Source organism: Aquarana catesbeiana, linkage group LG04, assembly GCF_042186555.1.
Source record: "Aquarana catesbeiana isolate 2022-GZ linkage group LG04, ASM4218655v1, whole genome shotgun sequence".
Lineage (NCBI taxonomy): Eukaryota > Metazoa > Chordata > Amphibia > Anura > Ranidae > Aquarana > Aquarana catesbeiana.
This window is the reverse complement of record NC_133327.1, coordinates 179898386-179919400: the sequence shown is the minus strand read 5'-3', so window position 1 is coordinate 179919400 and position 21015 is coordinate 179898386. Positions and strand designations below refer to the sequence as shown.

Below are 21015 nucleotides of genomic sequence, written 5' to 3'. Positions count from 1 at the left end.
GGTTGCCAGCCGTCCTATGAAAGCTCCTTCCCGCTCTAAGAGATGCGGGTATTGTAAAGACAAATTACCTCAGGACCATTCTAAGTCTTTTTGCTACAAATGTATCCACAAGTTAGCAGGGAAAGAAACATCTCAGGTCACGAGGGACTTTCTCTCCGTTCAGACGGAGACGCTGTCAACTCTTAGGGCCTTCCAAGCATTCCTTAAGTCTAGGGATCCGGAAACCCACAATAGCAGAGAGGGTTCTTCCTCCCAGGAGGGCTCCTCCACTAACAGGGCAGAGGGCACTAGAAGGCATCCTGAACCCCTGAGATCCCTTCCCTCTCAGGACTCTGTGGAGGAAGAATAGGCTGAAGCTCCTGATCAGTTTTTCTGACGAGGGCTGAGTAGACAGTCAGGAGGAGGACTCCAGATCCGGCAGACATCTTTTTTCAGCTGACGATTTGGACAGTCTCCTTAGGGCAGTATATGCGTCCGAAGAAATACAGGAACCCGCAGCCCAAGTGTCTACCCAGGATAGAATATTTAGAGGCTTGGTTAAGCCCCAGTCCAAGGTTCTCCTGGTTCACCAAGCCCTTTATAGATGTCATCCTGAGGGAGTGGAAGGAGCCTGAAAGAAAACTTTTAAAGTTTAAACTGTGGAAACGTAGGCGCCCTTTCAAGGGGGTAGAAGAAGAAGGGTTCTTTAAGACACCTAGATTAGATGCTTCCCTGACTCAGGTGTCCAAACAGTCTGACCTCTCATTTGAGGATGTAGGCAACATTAGGGACCAGATGGATTGACGTGCCGAGACCCTCTTGCTTAGGGCCTGGGAAGCCAATGCAGCGGCTATGAGTCCTGCCTTGATTTCGGCTTGTGTGGCAAGGAACGCAGACATATGGGTCGCCAAACTAATGGAACCTCTAAGTCTAAACAGGTCTTGGACTCTTTTAGAGGTGATTGGTAGGGCAGTAGCCGACCTGGCAGATGCGGCAGTCGAGACGGTACGTACAACCGCCAAGACCGGTGCCCTTTTGAATTCCGCAAGGAGAGCCTTGTGGGTCAAGACCTGGGGTGGGGACAGCTCTTCTAAGACTCGGCTGTGTGGTCTTCTATTTGAGGGTTCCCTGCTCTTCGGCACTGGGTTGGATCAGGCCCTTTCTAGGTCTACAGAGAAAGGCAAGAAATTTCCCATTAGACCAAAGAGGGATAGAGAAACGTTTTTTTGAGGCCCCCAGGCTAAAAACCGGTTTGGAGATAAAAAAAGGTACCGTTAATAGGCATTGGGGGGCCGGCAAAGGCAAGCAGAAGGGAGGTCTTCTCTTCCCCAGCCAGAAGTCTACCGACAAGGATACCAAGTGATGTAAGGGTAGGGGGAAGACTTTCCCACTTTCTCTCTGTGTGAAAGGATTACTCAAAGTCCCCACATCCTCCAGATTGTAAGAGAGGGATACAGATTGGAGTTTCTCTCCTCTCCTCCTTCCCCAAGTTTCCTTTTAACCCACTTACCCAGGGACCCTCAGAAAGCAGTGGACATCTTGCACAGTGTCAGACAGCTGGCAGAGCAGGGGGTCATAGTGCCAGTCACAGCAGGACAGTACGGGCAGGGATTTTACTTCCACATGTTCGTAGTCCCAAAGCCCTTGTGAAAATACCGCCTCCTTATAAATCTAAGGAGGCTAAATGCATTCCTGCGGTACAAAAGGTTCCGCATGGTAAGAGTCTATACTCTCAAAAAACACCTTCTGAAGAATGTATTTATGGTAACGACAGACTTGAAGGATGCCTATCTTCATGTCCCTATCTTCCCAGAGCACCAGGCTTTACTAAGGTTTGCGATCCCCTCAGAGCAGGGAGTGCAGCACTGGCAGTTCTCTGCCCTACCCTTTGGACTGGCAGCCAGTCCGAGAGTGTTTACAAAGATCCTGGCATAGGTGGTTGCATTCCTTCATCGCCAAGGGCTAACGCTGATCCCCTATCTCGACGACATACTGGTTTACAACCAGAATCGAGATCTCCTTCTCTCTGACCTGGCCAAGGTAGTAAGTACCTTGGAGTCCCTGGGATGGATCATCAGCCAGGAGAAGTCCTCGCTGGTTCCCGCCCAGACCAAGGTCTATCTAGGATTTCTGGTGGATTCAACAGCACAGAAGCTTGTTTTGCCCCAGGGGAAGGTAGAGGGCCTTATTTCAGCAGTGACGTCCCTTCTAGATTTAGAAGAGGTCTCTTACAAGAGGGGTCATGAGTTCTCCGGCTGATGACTTCCTGTATCCCAGCGGTCCCATGGGCTCAGCTCCATTCCAGGATTTTCCAGCAATTCCTCCTATCCTCTTGGGATGGGAAAAAGAGGAATGCTGGACAGGGTTCCTGTTCCAGCAGGGGTAAAGGAGTCTCTGCAGTGGTGGCGCTATCCTCAGAGGTTGCGGGAGGGCCACCTTTGTGCCCAAATCCGACCCCTTAGGGTAACAACGTATGCAAGATCCTGGGGCCCACTTAGAGGAACTTCGAGCCCAGGGCGCCTGGAACCATTGTCAGAGGAGCGCTTCCTCCAACTTCCGAGAACTCTTAGCGGTCAGAGAGGCCTTAAAGGCCTTTGAGGAAAGAATCGAGGGCCGAGAGGTCCAGATCCTTTCCGACAACGCAGCCGCGGTAGCATTCCTGAATCATCAAGGAGGCACAAGGTCTCACGCTCTTCTGAACCTGGCTCTGGAACTCCTCTTGTGGACAGAGCAGCAAATCCCCTCTATTTCAGCGTACATATAAAGGGGGCATACAATGTCGAAGTGGACTACCTCAGTCAGCAGCCGATACACCAGGGGGAGTGGGAATTGCTCCCCGAAGTGTTCTCCCTTGTGTGCCGGCACTGCGGCAACCCAGAGATCGATCTCTTTGCCCACAGGAAGAACAGAAGAGTCTGTCTATCTATCTATCTATCTATCTATCTATCTATCTATCTATCTATCTATCTATCTATCTATCTATCTATCCCTGCCATCCTCGACTTTCTTCAGGAGGGGTGCGGATCACAGGCTGGTGATCAAGACACTTAGGGTTCAGGTCGCAGCTTTGTCCTGTTTTTTGGACAGGAGGTTGGCTCTGGATCCCCTGATTAAAAGGTTCTTGTCAGCCAAAGATAGACTGTCCCCAGTGCAGATGAGCAAGTGTCCGCCCTGGGACCTTACAGTAGTTTTGGAAGCCCTATCCAGGGCACGGTTTGAACCGTTAGCGCTTATCCCTCTTAGATTGCTTACCCTAAAGACAGCCTTCCTGCTGGAGGTTACAACGGCCAGGAGGATAAACAACACTCGGGCTCTGTCAATAAAAGAGCCCTTTTTTTCTATTATTTGATGACAGGGTTGTACTTGGGCAGGACCCCCTGCATCTCCTGAAGGTAGCCTCAAAGTTCCACAGAACTCAAGAGATTGTCCTTCCTTTTTTTTGCACCAATCCTCAGAACGAGAGAGAGTTCCTTTCATTGTTTTCAGACGTTGTCTGTTGACTTATTTAGATAAAGTAAGAGTTTAGAAGGTCCAGCCATTTATTAGTTAATTTTTCTGGCCAGAGGAAGGGGTCAGCAAGCATCTAAAGCATCCATAGCAAGATGGATTAAGCAGACTATTATTTTAGCCTATGATCAGGCTGGTAGGACAGCCCCGAATGACCTTAAAGCACATTCCACTTGGTCTCTGGCGACCTCTTGGGCAAAAAGGGGCAGAGCATCGGTGGAGTTGCTGTCACCTCAGGATCTGGCGTTTGGTAGGAAGGTCCTACAAGCTGTTGTCCCACCCTAAGGTAGGCCTGAGCTCCTTTCTCTTCTCTCAGGGTCCCGTCCTGGAAGACAACTTGAGAAAATGACCAGTTACACTTACCGGTAACAGTGTTTCTGGGAAGTCTTCCAGGACTGCTGGCCCACTTCCCACATGCTCTTTTGGTATGTTGGTTTTGTATGGAGTTTTGCGGTGTTTCACTCTCGTGCACTGGTGTGGGTCAATACTTTTTCACAACTGAGGAGCACAGGGAGAAGCGGGGGTTTTAACCTCTTTGTTGTGTTTCCTGTCAGGTGGGACCAGTCATCTCTCAGGGTGCCGTCCTGGAAGACTTCTCAGAAACACTGTTAACGGTAAGTGTAACTAGTCATGTTTTTTTTTTTTTTTTTTTTTTTTTTTTTTAAGAATATTACTCAGGGATTGACAGTGTTCAACAGCAGATGCTGCATTTACTTTCTTGCACAACTACAGTTGTCAAGTAAGGCCTCGATCACAAGGGCGTTTTACAGTGTTACACCCATGCGAGTCTATGTTTACCTGCATGGGGATGTACAGGTGTTCTGTGCAGGTTGTCCTATTCTTGATAGTTGGGGCACAGCAGCTGTATAGACACAGCCACTGCTCTGTTTGACAACCCTGTGGGTGCATGGCCCCGAATGCAGACAGTGTGTATTCAAGGCCCCACACTTGCATAGCTGTATGCTGTACTACACCTGAGAGAGTGGCATAGCATAGCATCTACCTTGTCACAGTATACCAGGCTGTCATTTGATATCTATTAACTTTTCAACGGTTTCATAAAAATCTCATGTTGCATTGATCATAGTATATTTTTATATAACTGCTGAACTGGTCAATTTCATTAAAACACTATCTGTCTTCTGAAGTCGGACACCATTGGCCACTTTCCATGAGGGCAAACACAACATCTGCTACATGACAATGGATGTCTCAAGAGGACTTATGGTCACCTGCGGAACAGACCGGCTGATAAAGGTAATGACAAACAAATTCAATGTTAACTATCCAAATAGGCATATATTTTTCTATGATAAACGAAACCACAAGCTGTGCTAGTTTGTAATCCTTATCCCATGTGTCAAAAGTGTATATGTGTGTGTGATAGATATAGATAGATAGATATATATATATATATATATATATATATATATACATACATACATATTCTCTACTTGTATGTGCACCAAAATGTACTTAATGCAAAAAACAATAGTATTATAAAGTTCAATGATCTATATCGGTGATGGCGAACCTGTGGCACACAGAGCCCTCTCTGTGGGCACACCAGGAAAAAATTAGAAAAGCACACACTGACATCCAATCGTCTACACCGCACCGCCCATCGCAAACTACATCTCCCACAGGTCTCTAGGACCAGCAGGGACATGTCCAAGGTGGGCATGACTAAGAAGAAGCAGCAGTGATGTGTGGGTGGTAATCTGCAAATCTCTAGGGTCAGCGGTGACGTGCTGGCCGTGACTGAGAGAACACGCGGCTGGGATCAGAGTAGACTTGTGGGCGTGAATGAGATACTGGAGACGGGTGACATGTTAAATGTGGAGTGGACATTATGTGCAGTTGTTATCTTATCAGTCCGAAGCAAAAAGAGTTCACACCGCTCCTGGCATGTTATCCTATGAATCATACAAAAAATTAAAACCATCTGCTCACTGAAGTGTGGGCACTGCACCACCTTTTGTCTGTGCATATATGGGTGCAGCGTCCCTAATATTGCTGACTCACCAATTAGGTGCAGTCTCCGTGACTCAAAATCTGTCACAAAAAAAAGGGGAAATCAGGGGTTAGAGACCCCCTGAAAAGGAAGTCACAGGCGGACCAAGCAGCTTAAATAGGGAAAATACTTTATTGCACAAAAATATAAAAATACAGAAACTGGCTACCCGTCACCAACACCTGAATAATATTTAAACTAAAACAACGTTGTCTATTAAGAAGATCACATCAGATCAGACTATGAGCACACATAATATGCACAGGTATAGAATATAACAGCATGGGAGGCAGAGAGTGGAATTGTGATAGGCACATAGGTCCTGGTACCAAGTACCTTCAGGTTATGTACACATCACCACACTGTCTACCAACTACCCCCAGTTGGGGAATATGGTGTGTATGCAACAAGGACTTGGGTACTGAGTAAATTAGTCCAGAAGGCCAATAGTGATGGAAAGGACTATTTGTGGAGAATGAACCAGTTTGTGGTAGACTGTGGATACTTTTACATAGATTATCCAAAAGCAGTCCTTAATTAAGCCCTGCTGACACAGACCAGGGCTGAATTAAGGACTGGACAAAAAAAATGCAGAACTGGTAGAGATTTTACCCTGGAACACTTGCAGCTGTATTTGTTGCCATTGTCATTCAGTCACGTGTTTACTCACGTGAATACTTATGCAGTCAACAAATTGCTGATTTTATTGATCCGGTAGTTTTGTTTCTTCAAAAATGACTGCAAAAAAGTGTAGGAAGTGCAAAAGCCCTTAAATCCTGTGTAAAGTGTTGTAGAATATTAATGATTTGAAAATATAAAAGTTGCCACGTTTCCATTTACACAGTTATACCCTTGTCCTGTGTGTCAGATGGCAGAACAAATTGGGAATTGTGTGTTTGGAAAGCAGTGAAATTAGAGTAAAATTCATTAGATATTGAAAGACTTTGGTGAGTGAGATTTTCAAACTCCAATTAGTCAGTAGAGCCCCACCTATGTGATCTTATTTAACTAACTGGTCCTGCTGGTTAGGCAATATCTAATGAATGTTGTAACAGTGGAGAACAAAGCCAAATTCTTATCCAGGTTCCAGCTGATTGACCTTTGTGCAGGTTGTCTGTTATGCTTTTAGACACCAGGCATTCATTTGACATTCATGTCCTGACAGACATTGGACAGTGGGATTTTGTGTATGTGTACCTTTAGAAAAATTTCTGGGGTCACATGGCATTTTATAAATTGAGGATTCAGATCTACTATCTTTTCAGATGAATATGATCTGAAAATGGCACTCTAGGTAATAATAAAAAATATATATGCACTGCATGGCAGGAAAGGGTGAAAATAGTGGAAAAGTAATTAGAAACATTTTAAGAGCAATGCACAATCAACAATAACTTTGACCACTGACAGGTAAAGAGAATGACCTTGATTATCTTGTTACAATGGCATGTGAAAGTTGGTAGGAAATATTAGGTCGCAAGTAAACATGTTGCCTAGTCTGATGAATCAGTGTCTTTTACATCATGTGGATGGCTGGGCATGTGTACATCACTTACCTGGAAGAGGGGTCACAAGGATGCTCTATGTAAAGAGGGCAAGCCAGCGGAGGCAGTGTGATGCTTTGGGCAATGTATTGTTGGGTAATCTTGGGTCCTGCCATTCATGTGAATGTTGCATGACACGTACCACCTACCTAAACATTGTTGTGAACCAAGTAAACCCCATTATGGAAATGGTATTCCCTGATGGCAGTGGCATCTTTCAGAAGGATAATGCGCCCTGCCATGCTGTAAAAATGGTCCAAGAATGGTTTGAGGAACACAACAGCAAGTTCTAGGTATGACTTGGACTCCAAATTCTGCATATCGCAATCCAATCAAGCATCTGTGGGATGTGCTGGAAAAACAAGTCTGATGCATGGAGGCCCCACCTCACAACTTACAGGAGTTAAAGGATCTGCTACTGACGGCTTGGTGCCAGATACCACAGCATACAGTGAGGTAAAAAAGTATTTGATCCCCTGCTGATTTTGTACGTTCGGTTTTGGTTTTAGTTTTTTTTTTTTTTTTTTTTTTTTTTTTTTACAGTAAGAGACTAACCAAAAATCCAGAAAAACGCATTTCAAAAAAGTTATAAATTGATTTGCATTTAAATGACTGAAATAAGTAGTTGGCCCCTTCCCAAAACATGACTTAGTACTTGGTTGCAAAACCCTTGTTGGCAATCAGTGCTCTGAAGTTTCTTGTAGTTGGCCACCAGGTTTGCACACATCTCAGGAGGGATTTTGTCCCACTCATCTTTGCAGATGCTCTCCAAGTCATTAAGGTTTCGAGGCTGACGTTTGGTAACACGAACCTTCAGCTCCCTCCACATATTTTCTGTGGGATTAGGGTCTTCATGTGCTTCTTCTTAAGCCAATCCTTTCTTGCCTCGGCTGTGTGTTTTGAGATATTGTCATGCTGGAATACCCATCCATGACCCATTTTCAATGCCCTGGCTGAGGGAAGGAGGTCCTTGCCCAAGATTTGACGATATATATATGGCCCTGTCATTCGTCCCTTTGATGCGGTGAAGTTGTCCCGTCCCCTTAGCAGAAAAACACCCCCAAAGCATAACGTTTCCACCTCCATGCTTGACGGTGGGGATGGTGTTCTTGGGGTCATAGTCAGCATTCCTTCTCCAAACACAGTGAGTTGAGTTGATGCCAAAGAGCTCAATTTTAATCTCATCTGACCACAACACTTTCACCCAGTTCTCCTCTGAATCATTCAGATGTTCATTAGCAAACTTCAGACGAGCCTGAAGGGGGACCTTGCGGGTGCTGCAGGATTTCAGTCCTTTTATGGAATAGTGTGTTACCAATTGTTTTCTTGAGGACTATGGTCCCAGCTACCTTGAGATCATTGACAAGATTCTCCCATATTGTTCTGGGCTGATCCCTCACCGTTGGAGAGATTGAAATCTGATTGTTTCTGTGGACAGGTGTCTTTTATTATACAGGTAACAAGCTGAGATTAGGTGCACTCCCTGTAAGAGTGTTCCTAATCTCAGCTGGTTACCTGTATAAAAGACACCTGGGAGCCAGAAATCTTGCTGATTGATAGGGGATCAAATACTTATTTCACTCATTTAAAATGCAAATCCTATTTATAACTTTTTTTAAATGCATTTTTCTGGATATTTTTGTTGTTCTGTCTCTCTCTGTTAAAATAAAACTACCATTAAAATTATAAACTGATCATTTTTTTGTCAGTGGGCAAACGTACAAAATTAGCAGGGGATCAAATACTTTTTCCCCCTCACTGTACCTACAGGGGTCTGGTGGCATTCATACCTCAGTATGAGGTGAGCGGTCATAGAGTTATGGCTGATCAGTGTATATGCAGTTTCCCTTGCAATATAGGGAGCAATATTTGAGAGTACCTGGTTTTCAGCTTTAATCGATCAGAGTTTTTTTTTTTTTTGTACAGGGAATTCAAAAGAGGGATTTTTGCAGTTATCTGCGTAATAAGCAATTTATTTATTTTTTACCAGAAATAAAAGAAAAATTGAGCCGTTAAAAGGTGTTCTGTGACCCTCCCTGCCTTCACCATAAGGGTTGATGGCCAGCTGTGAGGATCACTGGATAGACACTCAGCCCAAGCTCATTTGGCTGGGCTCCTATTGGTCACAGGAGTGCAATCCGTTTTGTATTCCTGTGACCCATTTTCAGCTGACGTCACAAGAATCAGTCCAGGCACCACGTCATCGCGACAGTAAAGTCTGGATGCACCAAGCGCCTGGACTGGCACCCGTCTCAGAATCTCAGTGAGCCGCTGAGACGCCACTCCCCGCCCTTCCCACAGCTCAGTGCTCCAGTGAGCGTGGCGAAGCAGAGCAGGAGAACTGCTAATTGACAGTCAGCAGCTCTCTGCTTGGGGAGCTGTGAGAACCGAGCCATCGGCGATGTTCAATTGCTCGGTTCTCGGTGTACAGGCGCAGGGGGACAGATACAGCATTGGACTGATGCTGCATCCACCTAGCTGGAACCAAACCTATACTTCTCTTTTAACTTTTCTCAGGAAACGCTGAGATTTAATGTCCAGTCATATAAGTGACAATAAGTCATTCTGTTATTCTTACCTTGGTATCATAAACCTGTAACGTAAGCAAGTTGCCAGGCCTGAGCAATGTCCTATGGGGACAGAGAAGCCTGCAGGCACATTGTGGTACTGATTGGGTGGCTGTAATCACTTCCACGTGAAAGCCCATTGCTCATTCTACAACATTACATGTACAAAGGTATAGGTTGTGGTATGGATTAGTGACAAACTCAAAGAACGCACCAACATTGGCACCACGGCGGTGCCATAAACACATAACATAAACATATATATATTATACACACATTTTATTCATATATAGTTAAAATTTTAACCACTTAAGCCCTGGACCTTTTGGCTGCCTAAAGACCAGAGTACTTTTTACAATTTGGCACTGCGCTATTTTAACTGGTAATTGTGCGGTCATGCAATGTTGTACCCAAACTACATTTGCATCCTTTTTTCCCACAAATAGAGCTTTTTTTTTATGGTATTTGATTGCCTCTGCGATTTTTTATTTTTTGTAATATAAACGGAAAAAGACCAAAAATTTTGGAAAAAAATGTTTTCTACTTTTTGTTATAAGAAAAATCCAATAAACTCAATTTTAGTCATACATTTAGGCCAAAATATATTCAGCCACTTGTCTTTGGTAAAAAAAAATGTCAATAAGCGTATATTTATTGGTTTGCGCAAAAGTTATAGCGTCTACAAACTAGGGTACATTTTCTGGAATTTACACAGCTTTTAGTTTATGACTGCCTATCTCATTTCTTGAAATAAAAAGAAAAAATTTGTGCGCTTGCATTAAATACTTAAATCTATATTCCTGTGTGATTGTCGTAAATAGATGAATAAATGAATAAACACCATCAGAGTTAATAGTAAGTTAGAAGAAAATAAGAAAGTCGCTATGCTACACAGCAAATAGCGATATGTAAATCCAATACTAAAATTAACCATTCCATACAAATAAATGTAAAACAACTTATGTGCAAAAAGACAACAAGGTTATTCCACCCAAGTGCAAAGCCATAAGTGTGAAAGTTCAAAATTGCGTAATGAGTCGCAAAAAAAAAAACGCATATCCAAAGTTCATAAGTTGCATTCCTTAGTGTGTATAAAGGAATAAGGGGACGTGAAGGGACCTCCAACCACCAGTGGATCCAAAGGTTGATAACAGATGTATCCTTACCAGACGCGTTGGACCTCCTTTATAGCAAGGTCTTTGAAGCATACAGATTTAGCCCTCTGCAGGGACAGGAGATGACAGCTCACCACACGACCGGAGATGATTCCAACACTTCCGCGTTGATGTAAACACTCCCTCGTTTTAAACTCGTGGATAAAGAAGGGGAGAAAAAAACTCCATAGTGTAGTAGGTAAAAAAAAGGGAATTTTATTGCCTCAAACAACTAGGCATCATACAAAGACATCCAAAATATGAAATATAAAAGCCGGCAAAATATAAAAACAGCAGAGACGCCCGTGCTAGATTACATGGGGCTCTATGGCGATCTGGCATACACTGCGTAGCCACGCCCTACATGTTTCGTGATAGGTCACGTCTTCAAAGGGGCACGGACGACGCAGTGAACCATCGCCATTTATAATATTTAATTATAAATGGCGATGGTTCACTGCGTCGCCCGTGCCCCTTTGGAGACGTGACCTATCACGAAACATGTAGGGCGTGGCTACGCAGTGTATGCCAGATCGCCATAGAGCCCCATGTAATCTAGCACGGGCGTCTCTGCTGTTTTTATATTTTGCCGGCTTTTATATTTCATATTTTGGATGTCTTTGTAAGATGCCTAGTTGTCTGAGGCAATAAAATTCCCTTTTTTGTACCTACTACACTATTGGAGTTTTTTTCTCCCCTTCTTTATCCACGAGTTTAAAACGAAGGAGTGTTTACATCAACGCGGAAGTGTTGGAATCATCTCCGGTCGTGTGGTGAGCTGTCATCTCCTGTCCCTGCAGAGGGCTAAATCTGTATGCTTCTAAGACCTTGCTATAAAGGAGGTCCAACGCGTCTGGTAAGGATACATCTGTTATCAACCTTTGGATCCACTGGTGGTTGGAGGTCCCTTCACGTCCCCTTATTCCTTTATACACACTAAGGAATGCAATTTATGAACTTTGGATATGCGTTTTTTTTTGCGACGCAATATATCATTTAATGACAACTTTGTGCAAAAAAAAAAAAAAAAATAAATTGTCTTTTTTCCTGCAACTTGTGTCAAAATATAAAATATTCTATGGCCTTTCAGCAAATAGCTTGGGGTGAAGTAAATAGAATGAGGTAGATGGCGCTACCTATACTTTGGGGAATAATTCTCCCTGTTTATACAAAAAAAGTGTGCACCCCACACATTACAGTGTTTACATAAACAAAAAGTGATAGTGCAATAGTGATAGCCACCTAAAATATATAAAGTGCAATCAATCAAATCAATTATTGATATATAAGTAAGTGACCAAGAAAAAGCTAATAATATGCATTAAAAAAATGCAACCAATCAAATCAATTATTAATATATAAATAAGTGACCAATAAAAAACTAACATGTATATAAAAATTAAAAAACAATGGTGTATTAAATCATGAATAATTCCCAACTTTCATCAAAAAATATAACAAACGTATATAGAAAGAATGTGTGTATCACAAACAAGTCCAAGTGGTAAAACGTCCCCAAAAAACGGTGAAGCTCCAAAATGGCGAAGTGTTCAAGCGATCAGGCGACTCTTGTGCTCCATCAAATTGGGTGACTCGTGTGCTCTCCTTTGTGGGTCCCCACTCACCAGCTCCTGGTACCCCTACAGGGGTGGTAGGCATGTATGGATAATCGTGGGTGGTCTCCTGTGATGGCTCTACCAGTGGTACGTTCTTGCAACCACTACACCAGATCAAGGCGCCCAAATCGGTCATCCGCTCAGCACATCATCCGTCACCGTATCCAGGAAATGATCCAGCAGCTCCTCAGGGCTAAGTCCTCATAGGAAGAGACAAGGCTCCCATAGTGTAGTAGTTAAAATGTACTTTTATTTAAAGTAAATCTAAAAACAAAAGCTTCCCATCAAATGGGAAAGAGCTTGCAAAACACACTACAGCGTATGGTCAATGCGGTGTACAGGGAAAGCCGGCTCACAGCGTGCGCCTCAGCTGCGTTCCAGGCTCCCTGTTTCCATACCGGAAATGACGTAAGTGCGTAGCTCCGCCTTATGCATTTCGTCATAGACTTTTTCAAGGGTGGCGCCATCTTACTACACCTCACGGCTTATGAAGCGAGTGGCCATGCAGGATCCTCCCCCCCTCTTACTTCCGTAAACAGCACATATGGGTGCCAAAGGTGGATCGGACCCTCCCCCATCTACAATCCAACATGCAGACCACGGGAAAAATAGAAAAACCGCCCACCTAGAAGTGGCCTAACCGCCGCTACATGCCAGAACGGACCAATGCATCTCTACTCGCCCTTACATGTGTAATAGCAGACATAATTAAAAAAAAAAAAAACATTATAATTAGGCATCCTAAATATCTATAAATAAATACAATACACCCAAAGGGATATATTAACAGTAACCAGTGAGCCCCATAATATAACCAGATAAAATCCTACCTATACTCATAGTGATAACATAACCCTAGAGTGCATCCCTGTGGTGATTTGCAACACTACACCTCCAGGGACGAGGGAAATTACATTTACAAAGCCAGATATTACCCTGTATATCACCGGCCCGCAGGTATAAAGGAAGGCAATATTATATTCCCTAAATAAATTTAAGAAACTACACATAAGAACTCATGATCATGTAGGATAACAAAAGAAGGAAACAAATGTTTTTAAAAAATATTAAATAATGAAGATGTTCAAAATGGTAACTGATAGCTCCATACATGCTGCCGGATTCACCCTACCCGATAGACTACTGTGGATAGTATCCTAATGGTAAACTAGCACCTTTATCCTCTGGGAAATATGTTATATGTAAAATTGCAAACCCAGATACTATAATGTAAACCTTATGCACTACATATTTCCCTTCTTTTTATCCTAAGCGCAGAGTCTCTTTCTGATTTCTTTTTTAAATAGCTTGGGGTGTCTCCTTTCCCAAATGGGGTCATTGGGGGGGTTTTGAACTGTCCTGTCATTTATTGCAGGCTTATGTCACACATCACCCACTCTTCTAACCACTTGAAGACCAAGCCCTTTCTGACACTTTTTGTTTACATGAAAAATTATTATTTTTTTGCAAGAAAATTACTTTGAACCCCTAAACATTATATTTTTTTTTAAACCAAATGCCCTACAGATTAAAATGGTGGGTGTTTCATTTTTTTTTTCACACAGTATTTGCGCAGCGATTTTTCAAACGCATTTTTTTGGGGAAAAAACACACTTTTTATTTTAATGCACTAAAACACACTATATTGCACCAAATGTTTGAAATAAAAAAGATAATCTTATGCCGAGTACATGGATACCAAACACGACATGCTTTAAAATTGCGCACAAACGTGCAGTGGCGACAAACTACAAAAAAAAAAATTGGGGTCTATTAGACCCTAGATCTCTCCTCTGCCCTCAAAGCATCTGACCACACCAAGGTCAGTGTGATAAAATGCTTTCCCAATTTCCCAATAGCGCTGTTTACATCCGGCAAAATCGAAGTCATGAAATGCTTGTAGCTTCCGGTTTCTTAGGCCATAGAGATGATTGGAGCCGTTCTGATCTCTGATCAGCTCTATGGTCAGCTGGCGGAACCACCGGCTGCGTTCTCAGGTTCCCTGTTGGGACAGGAGAGCCAGAGAAAGCCATGGAAGGCGGTGGGAGGGGGGTCATTCCCTCCCACTGCTTGTAAAAGCAGTCTAGAGGCTAATTAGCCGCTAGGATTGCTTTTACATGAAAGCCGACCGCCGGCTGAAAAAAATGATACCTAAGCCCGCAGGCATCATTCTGGTATAACCACTCAAAGTCCAGCAACATGCCAGTACGTTGCTGGTCCTTGTTGGGCATATATTGTAATCATTTTTTTTTTTTTTTTTTTTTTTTTTTTTCATGCAGCCTTTGGGCTGAACAAAAAAAAGAGATTAATCGGTGGTTATGCCCACCATTAGAATACCTCCCTTCATCCACCCGCTTCTAATGATGGGCATACATGCACCATTTTGTTTTTAACTGTGGTGGCGAAATCACCTCCGACAGCGCTGGAGTCACGGCTTTATGTATCGTGGGAGCAAATGCTGTTGCTGTCAAGATAAATAAATCCGCGCTGCAACTGAATGGTGTACCTGCTAAGCAAATGATGGTTAACAAAATAAAGTAACATTACAGTATAACCGTAAGACATACCATACCTGCAAAGCAAATACAACAAAAAAAAACTGTAAAAAATAAAACCTTTTTTTAACGCAATCTGAGCCTAAAATATGTATATGCCAAAGCATGGGGGCATCCACCCGCAAAAGTTAGGAGCAAATCTCTCTTCCGCCCCTGCTGCCCCCATGCTTCGGCATATATGCTCCTTTTTTCAACTGTGGTGGTGAGATTGCTGTGGCTGTCAACATAAATAAATCCGCGCTGCAGCTGAATGGCGTACCTGAAAACAAAAAAAATGGTTAATAATAAAACACAGTAAACGGTAAAGTATAAAAAAATTACATACCTGAAAAGCAAACGTGATAAAACATAACAATAAAACATTGCAGAATAGAATACAGTAAAAAAAAGAGCAGAACAATAGAGAGAGAGAACAATAAAACAACTATTTTTTTGTTTTTTTAATCCTGTGAAAGTGTGTCCTAGTCTGTGCAGTGCTGTACCCTACGCCAATACTCAACTAGTGTATGGTAGCGTTCAAAACATTCACCAATACAAAGACCAGGATTGTCAGGACAGGAGGGACAATAATAGGGGGTGCCACGCTTATATCCGCGCTTGCTACAGACACGACATCTTCTTTGGGGGGCTCGTTGGGTAGGGGTACCAGGGAGGACATAAGGAAAATGCCTCTCATGCAGCCGGCTTACTGCATTTGGATTGGGAAGGTGAGGTGGAGCACCGTCTGGAAACAGAAGGGCTCTGACGATCTCTTCCTGGAATTTAAGGAAGGATCCAGTCCCGTCCTGAAGCTCTGTATAGCACATAAGCGTTCAGCAAAGCCAAATTGAAATAAGTATACGGACACTTTTTTATACCAGCGTCTGGCCTTACGGGTAACTAGGTACGGCACCAACAACTGGTCATTGAGGTCCACCCCTCCCATATTTTGGTTATATTCTTGGACACAGAGGGGTTACTCCACAACATCAGTCGCCGTAGAAATTTGGACCGTCGTGTCTGCATGAAGGGAGGAAAGAATGAAAACATTCTTATTATCCCTCCACTTCACAGCGAGCAAATTATTACACTTCAAGCAGGCTCTCTCCCCCAGCTTAAGACGGGAATCTACAAGCCTCTAAGGTAAGCCCTGGCGATTAGATCGCATGGTGCCACATGCGCCAATCTGAAGATCAAAAAAGTGACTAAAAAGTGGCACACTTGTGTAATAATTGTCCACATACAAATGGTACCCCTTTCCGAATAAGGGTGAAACCAAGTCCTACACAATCTTGCCAGCGCTCCCTATGTAATCTGGGCAGTTCGGCGGCTCTACGTGACTATCTCTTCTTTCGTAAACCATAAAACTACATGTATAGCCTGTGGCCCTGTTACAGAGCTTATACATCTTGACCCCGTATCTGGCACACTTGCTGGGAAGATACTGTTTGAATGACAAGCAGCCAGAAAACGTAATCAGGGACTCATCAACGCAGACAACTTGATGGGGAGTAAACAAGTCTGCAAAACGTTGGTTGAAGTGGTTTACGAGGGGCCGAATTTTGTAGGGCCGATCGTATCCAGGGTCTCCACGAGGACGACAGAGTTCATTGTTGTTGAAGTGCATGAACCGCAAAATCTGCTCGTATCGTGCCCTGGCCGTGGAAGCAGAGAACACGGGCATGTGGTGGATTGGGTCAGTGGACAAATATGACCGCAACTCACTCTTTTTAGTTATGCCCATGTCGAGGGATAGGCCCAGAAAGGTCTTAAATTGTATTGACCAGCATACAAATTGCTTTGGTCCACAATAGATCTATAGAGATCTTCAGTGAAAAACAGCAAATAAAAATCAAGTGACGTAAAATCAACTGTTTTCACCTGAATACCGGGTTGGCCAGTGAATGGGGGAAGTACGGGTGCTGCAGAAGTGGTGGGTTCCCAATTAGGATTGGCGAATGCAGCAGGAAGGGCACTATGGGCTCGACGGGCCTGTCTTTGTCTTCTTGGTGGCAGCTTGACACTACGTGTGCTTGCCACCTCGCCAGCTTGACCTGCACTTATGGGACTCGCCACGTCACCAAGTGTTACTGCAGTGCTGGATGTACGACCAGGGTGTACTAGGCCGCTGGTGCTTGCCAGTTCACGAGAAGGAATAGCGGCGCTAGTACTTCTCTGTTCCATACTAGAGCCCTGCGGTTCTTGCACCTCAACAGCAGAAGATCGGGGTCTGGTACGCCTGACCTTGGCAGGGACCACAACTTCGTCGTCAGAGCTATCTGTCATGGAGCTGTTGTTGTCTGCAGGATCGTATTCTGAGCCTGAATCTGACAGATGAGTGACTTCCTCTTCACTATCTGTCGGGCTCAGAAACGTGTAGGCCTCTTCACTACTGTACCTTTTGATTTGCCATTTTGGGCTCTAAATTTACTGGTACAGTAGTGAGACTCACAGGTAAAAAAGCTCCTAGGCTGTCAGCAATTGTAACAAATGCTACCAAAAAACTGTTAGCGATCGCAGGGATCAGGCCTGACTCTGCAAACGCTGCAGTTATGTGTGTTTAGTGTTTTGTGACAGTGATCGATCGATACTGCACTTGGGTGGGCTGGGCTGGGCGGAGGGGCAAAACGCAGGTGCTAGCAGGTATCTGGGCTGATCCTGCTAACACTGCGTTTTTGGGAACCCTAAACTGTTGGGGACGCTAGTATAGATCTGATCAGATCAGATATCTATCTGTTCAGATACTATACCACTAAGGGAGGTGTATGCTGCGTGTGAGGGTGTTAGCGCTACTGGCACTAACCTGACGCTGCCTGGGGCAATGCAGACCCTAAAGCCTAACTGATATCACCTGCCGGGCGATCAGGGGGTTAAACCTTCATTGGGTAATAAACGACGGGTATAAAAAACAAACTAACCAGCGTCACCCGTAACACTTATACGGTGATCACTGGTGAAAGGGTTAACTAGGGGGCAATCAGGGGGTTAAAACCTTTTGTTAGGTAGTATATGGGGGTACCTGACACTATAAAAAGCTGACGGTGAACCTACATACTTACCTGGCTACCTAGCGTCACCTGTGTCACTAATACGGCGATCAGAAAAAAGATTGCTTAGCGACACTGCCGACAAGCGAAGAAGGGGTTAACTGGGGGGTGATCAAGGGGTTAAACCTTTATTAGGGGTTGTTAGGGGGTACCCTAGACCTAAAGGGGCCTACCACTAACTGCCCTACCACTTATAACAGTTACAAATGACACCATTGCAGTAATCAGTTAAAAAAAAAAAAAACTGCTATTGGTGTCACTGTGACAGGGGGTGCAGGGAGGGGTGATTGGAGGGTGATTTGTGTGCCTACGTGTTCTACTGTAGTGTTGGTGCACACTTGATGTCTTCTCTCCTCGGCGCCGGAACAAAAAGACCGACACGAGGAGAGATGACCTCACTTCCTCTGCTTTTGTTTACATTACAAAAGCAGAAGAAGCTTTTCATTCGTCAGGAGCGATCACGAGGGGGTGGCCATGAATCGGTGGCCTCCCCCTCAGCACTGATCGCTCCTGCAACGATGCCATGCCATTCTGCCGCAGTATATCTGTGTAAGGCGGTCGGCAACTGGTTAACATAGAGCGTTAAAAAAGGGCAACTTGTCTTTTTGGGTATGTCGCAAAGAATATTTTCCTTTTTTTAAAAGAGCGATGATGTGGTGTCTATCCCGACATGTTTGACGACTAAGGTCTTTCTCAGGAGATTTTTTAGATAATCACTGTTCAAAAAGACAAAATATGCCATAATAGTATAGAGCAATACAAATTTGGACAATTAAGGAAGACTAAAAACAAGAGCATATAAAAAAAATCATCAGTCATTCTTGTTTGCCATGTTCAACCATTCTATTCCTTACCCAAACAGTCTGCCAGTACTCCCAAACCAGAGGCAACAAGGCGATGCAGAGTATGTATGTGTGTGTGTGTGTGTGTGTGTGTGTGTGTGTGTGTGTGTGTGTGTGTGTGTGTATGTATATGTGTGTATATATATATATATATATATATATATATATATATAAAATGTTAGTCATGCATTACTTAAGTTCAAAAGATAAACATTAGTGACACACCAAAAACATATGGCTTTAAAGCATACTCCCAGCACAAGTTACTAAAGTAGAATTGCCCCAGGGTGCCAGACTGAAATGTCCGTTGTAAAAAAAAAAAAAAACAGCCAGACAAAGGCTGAAATAATAAAAAATAAAAAAAAATCATAATTATTGACTGTTTTGAAATGCATAGATTTAATCTTTTATATACACTTTTACACACATAACTGGGTAAAACGTAACTTTTTCATTATGGTATATGACTCTGTGTGTATAAGTAAAGTATGTCATTGTGTATACCTCTGACAGTAATTCTTTTTATTGCGTTTTGTAGATCTGGGACATGACGCCTTCAGTGGGTTGCAGTCTTGCCACTGGCTTTTCTCCTCGTTGATCCCTCCAGTTTCAGTTTACTTTGAAGAAAGCACCTTATGTACAGCCACGTACATGCACACCACCTCACCCAGGGCATTGCCCACACTTCTGTGCTTCTACCGTATGTACCCAATGAAAGCAAAGCAATGCAACAGCTCTCCCAAACCAGGAGGAGGTGCCTTAAATCCCACACAGCTGTCCGTCTTTACTTATCTGTGCTACAAGCTCCAAGCCGCACGGGAACCAGCTGTCTATAATCATTTCACATAACTTTATGTAGTTGTATATCATTGTGGAATGATATCTGCTACCTTTGGAAAATTCCTAAACATCTACCTATAAAGACAGGATACTTTTATTATCAGACAGGACATTTTTATCGTTTAAATGATCTTTCAAAGAAGCTCTTGGTTTTTCTTTTTTTTTTTTCTTTCAAACTTCCTTCTATTCCAATATGCCTATAGGAAAGTCACATTATTATTCTATGTTCTGATATTTTTCAATGACTGTGTTTGTTGTACGTTGTCTGTTGTATTATGGTTTGTGAACATATGAAGGCTGACCCTAGTATTTTCCTAACCAGATCATTGAATATGTTCCTGTATTACAGGTTTGTTTTGTTTGCAGGTAATGTATATCCTTTTTGGTGGTCATGCATAGGAAGTGGCAAGATCAAATACTGAAAGCACACTAGTAAGCTCTCGTAGGAATATTGTTTGGCCCTTATCTTCTCCTTGCTGGTTTTATACATTTTATGTGCATTAATATGAGTTGTACGTCTGGGATGAAATATCCTGTAATTAGGAATTCTGAAAGCCAAGAACATGCTACAGCCACATTAAACTTCCTTTTGTGCAGTAATAAGGTTTGTTAACAATAATATAGGGCACTAACAGGTAGTTCACAAATCGAATAGCTAACCATAACTTATAACCACTGATCCAACCACAGTCTATATGCATCCCAGGAGCTTTGTTGGAGAGATTTATTCATTGGGGTTTCAGGAATCCATTTATTTGAGACGTCCTCAGGCCCCGGTCACACCAAGGCACCTGCTGTATCTTTTGGAATGTAAAGCGCACAGTACATTACTGCAAAGCAATTGGTGTGAATGGGTCCTTGGAAGGATATCAGAGAATGCAGCCAGTCAGGTTATAGGTGACAAAAGCCAGGTTTTTCTCAGCTGAGGGAATCTTTTGGAGTTTTGTTTATTTTTATTTTTTTAATATTACCTACATTACAATTTATACATAGCAGGATGACAGAAATGGGGTATATCAATGACCTACCCTAATTCATATCAGCAGCATGTAGGAAATTGTGATGAGGTTTTTTTTTTGGGGGGGGGGGGGGGGGGGGGGGTGTCCTCATTAGCCCTTTAATAAAGGGGGGCCTTTTGGGTTACAAATATGGGAGCTGCCATTTCTAAGTGTAGGTTCAAATGTAGACATCTTTCTTGCTTTCCCTGTTGTAAGGATGAGGATGGCGGCCTTAGAACTTGTACTTTTAGGAACAAGTCAACATTGGCATTTCCTCATATTTCTGTCTGGACATATTGATTTAAATGGCATTACCACATAAGCAGTAAATACATTTTTACCTTCTCCATGAACTCCTTTCTGGAAAGTATTC

At 43.2% G+C, this 21015-nt stretch overlaps 1 protein-coding gene across 1 annotated transcript in view; it reads left to right on the top strand.

Annotated features, from left to right (window-relative positions):
* WDFY1 (WD repeat and FYVE domain containing 1) overlaps positions 1 to 20729 on the top strand; it is a 91504-nt gene extending 70775 nt beyond the window's left edge. The window contains exons 11-12 of the mRNA XM_073625960.1: positions 4635 to 4743; positions 19343 to 20729. Coding sequence (XP_073482061.1) covers positions 4635 to 4743; positions 19343 to 19402 — 169 coding nt within the window. The 3' untranslated portion in view covers positions 19403 to 20729. The remainder of the gene's footprint in view (positions 1 to 4634; positions 4744 to 19342) is intronic.
* Positions 20730 to 21015: the final 286 nt, after the last annotated feature.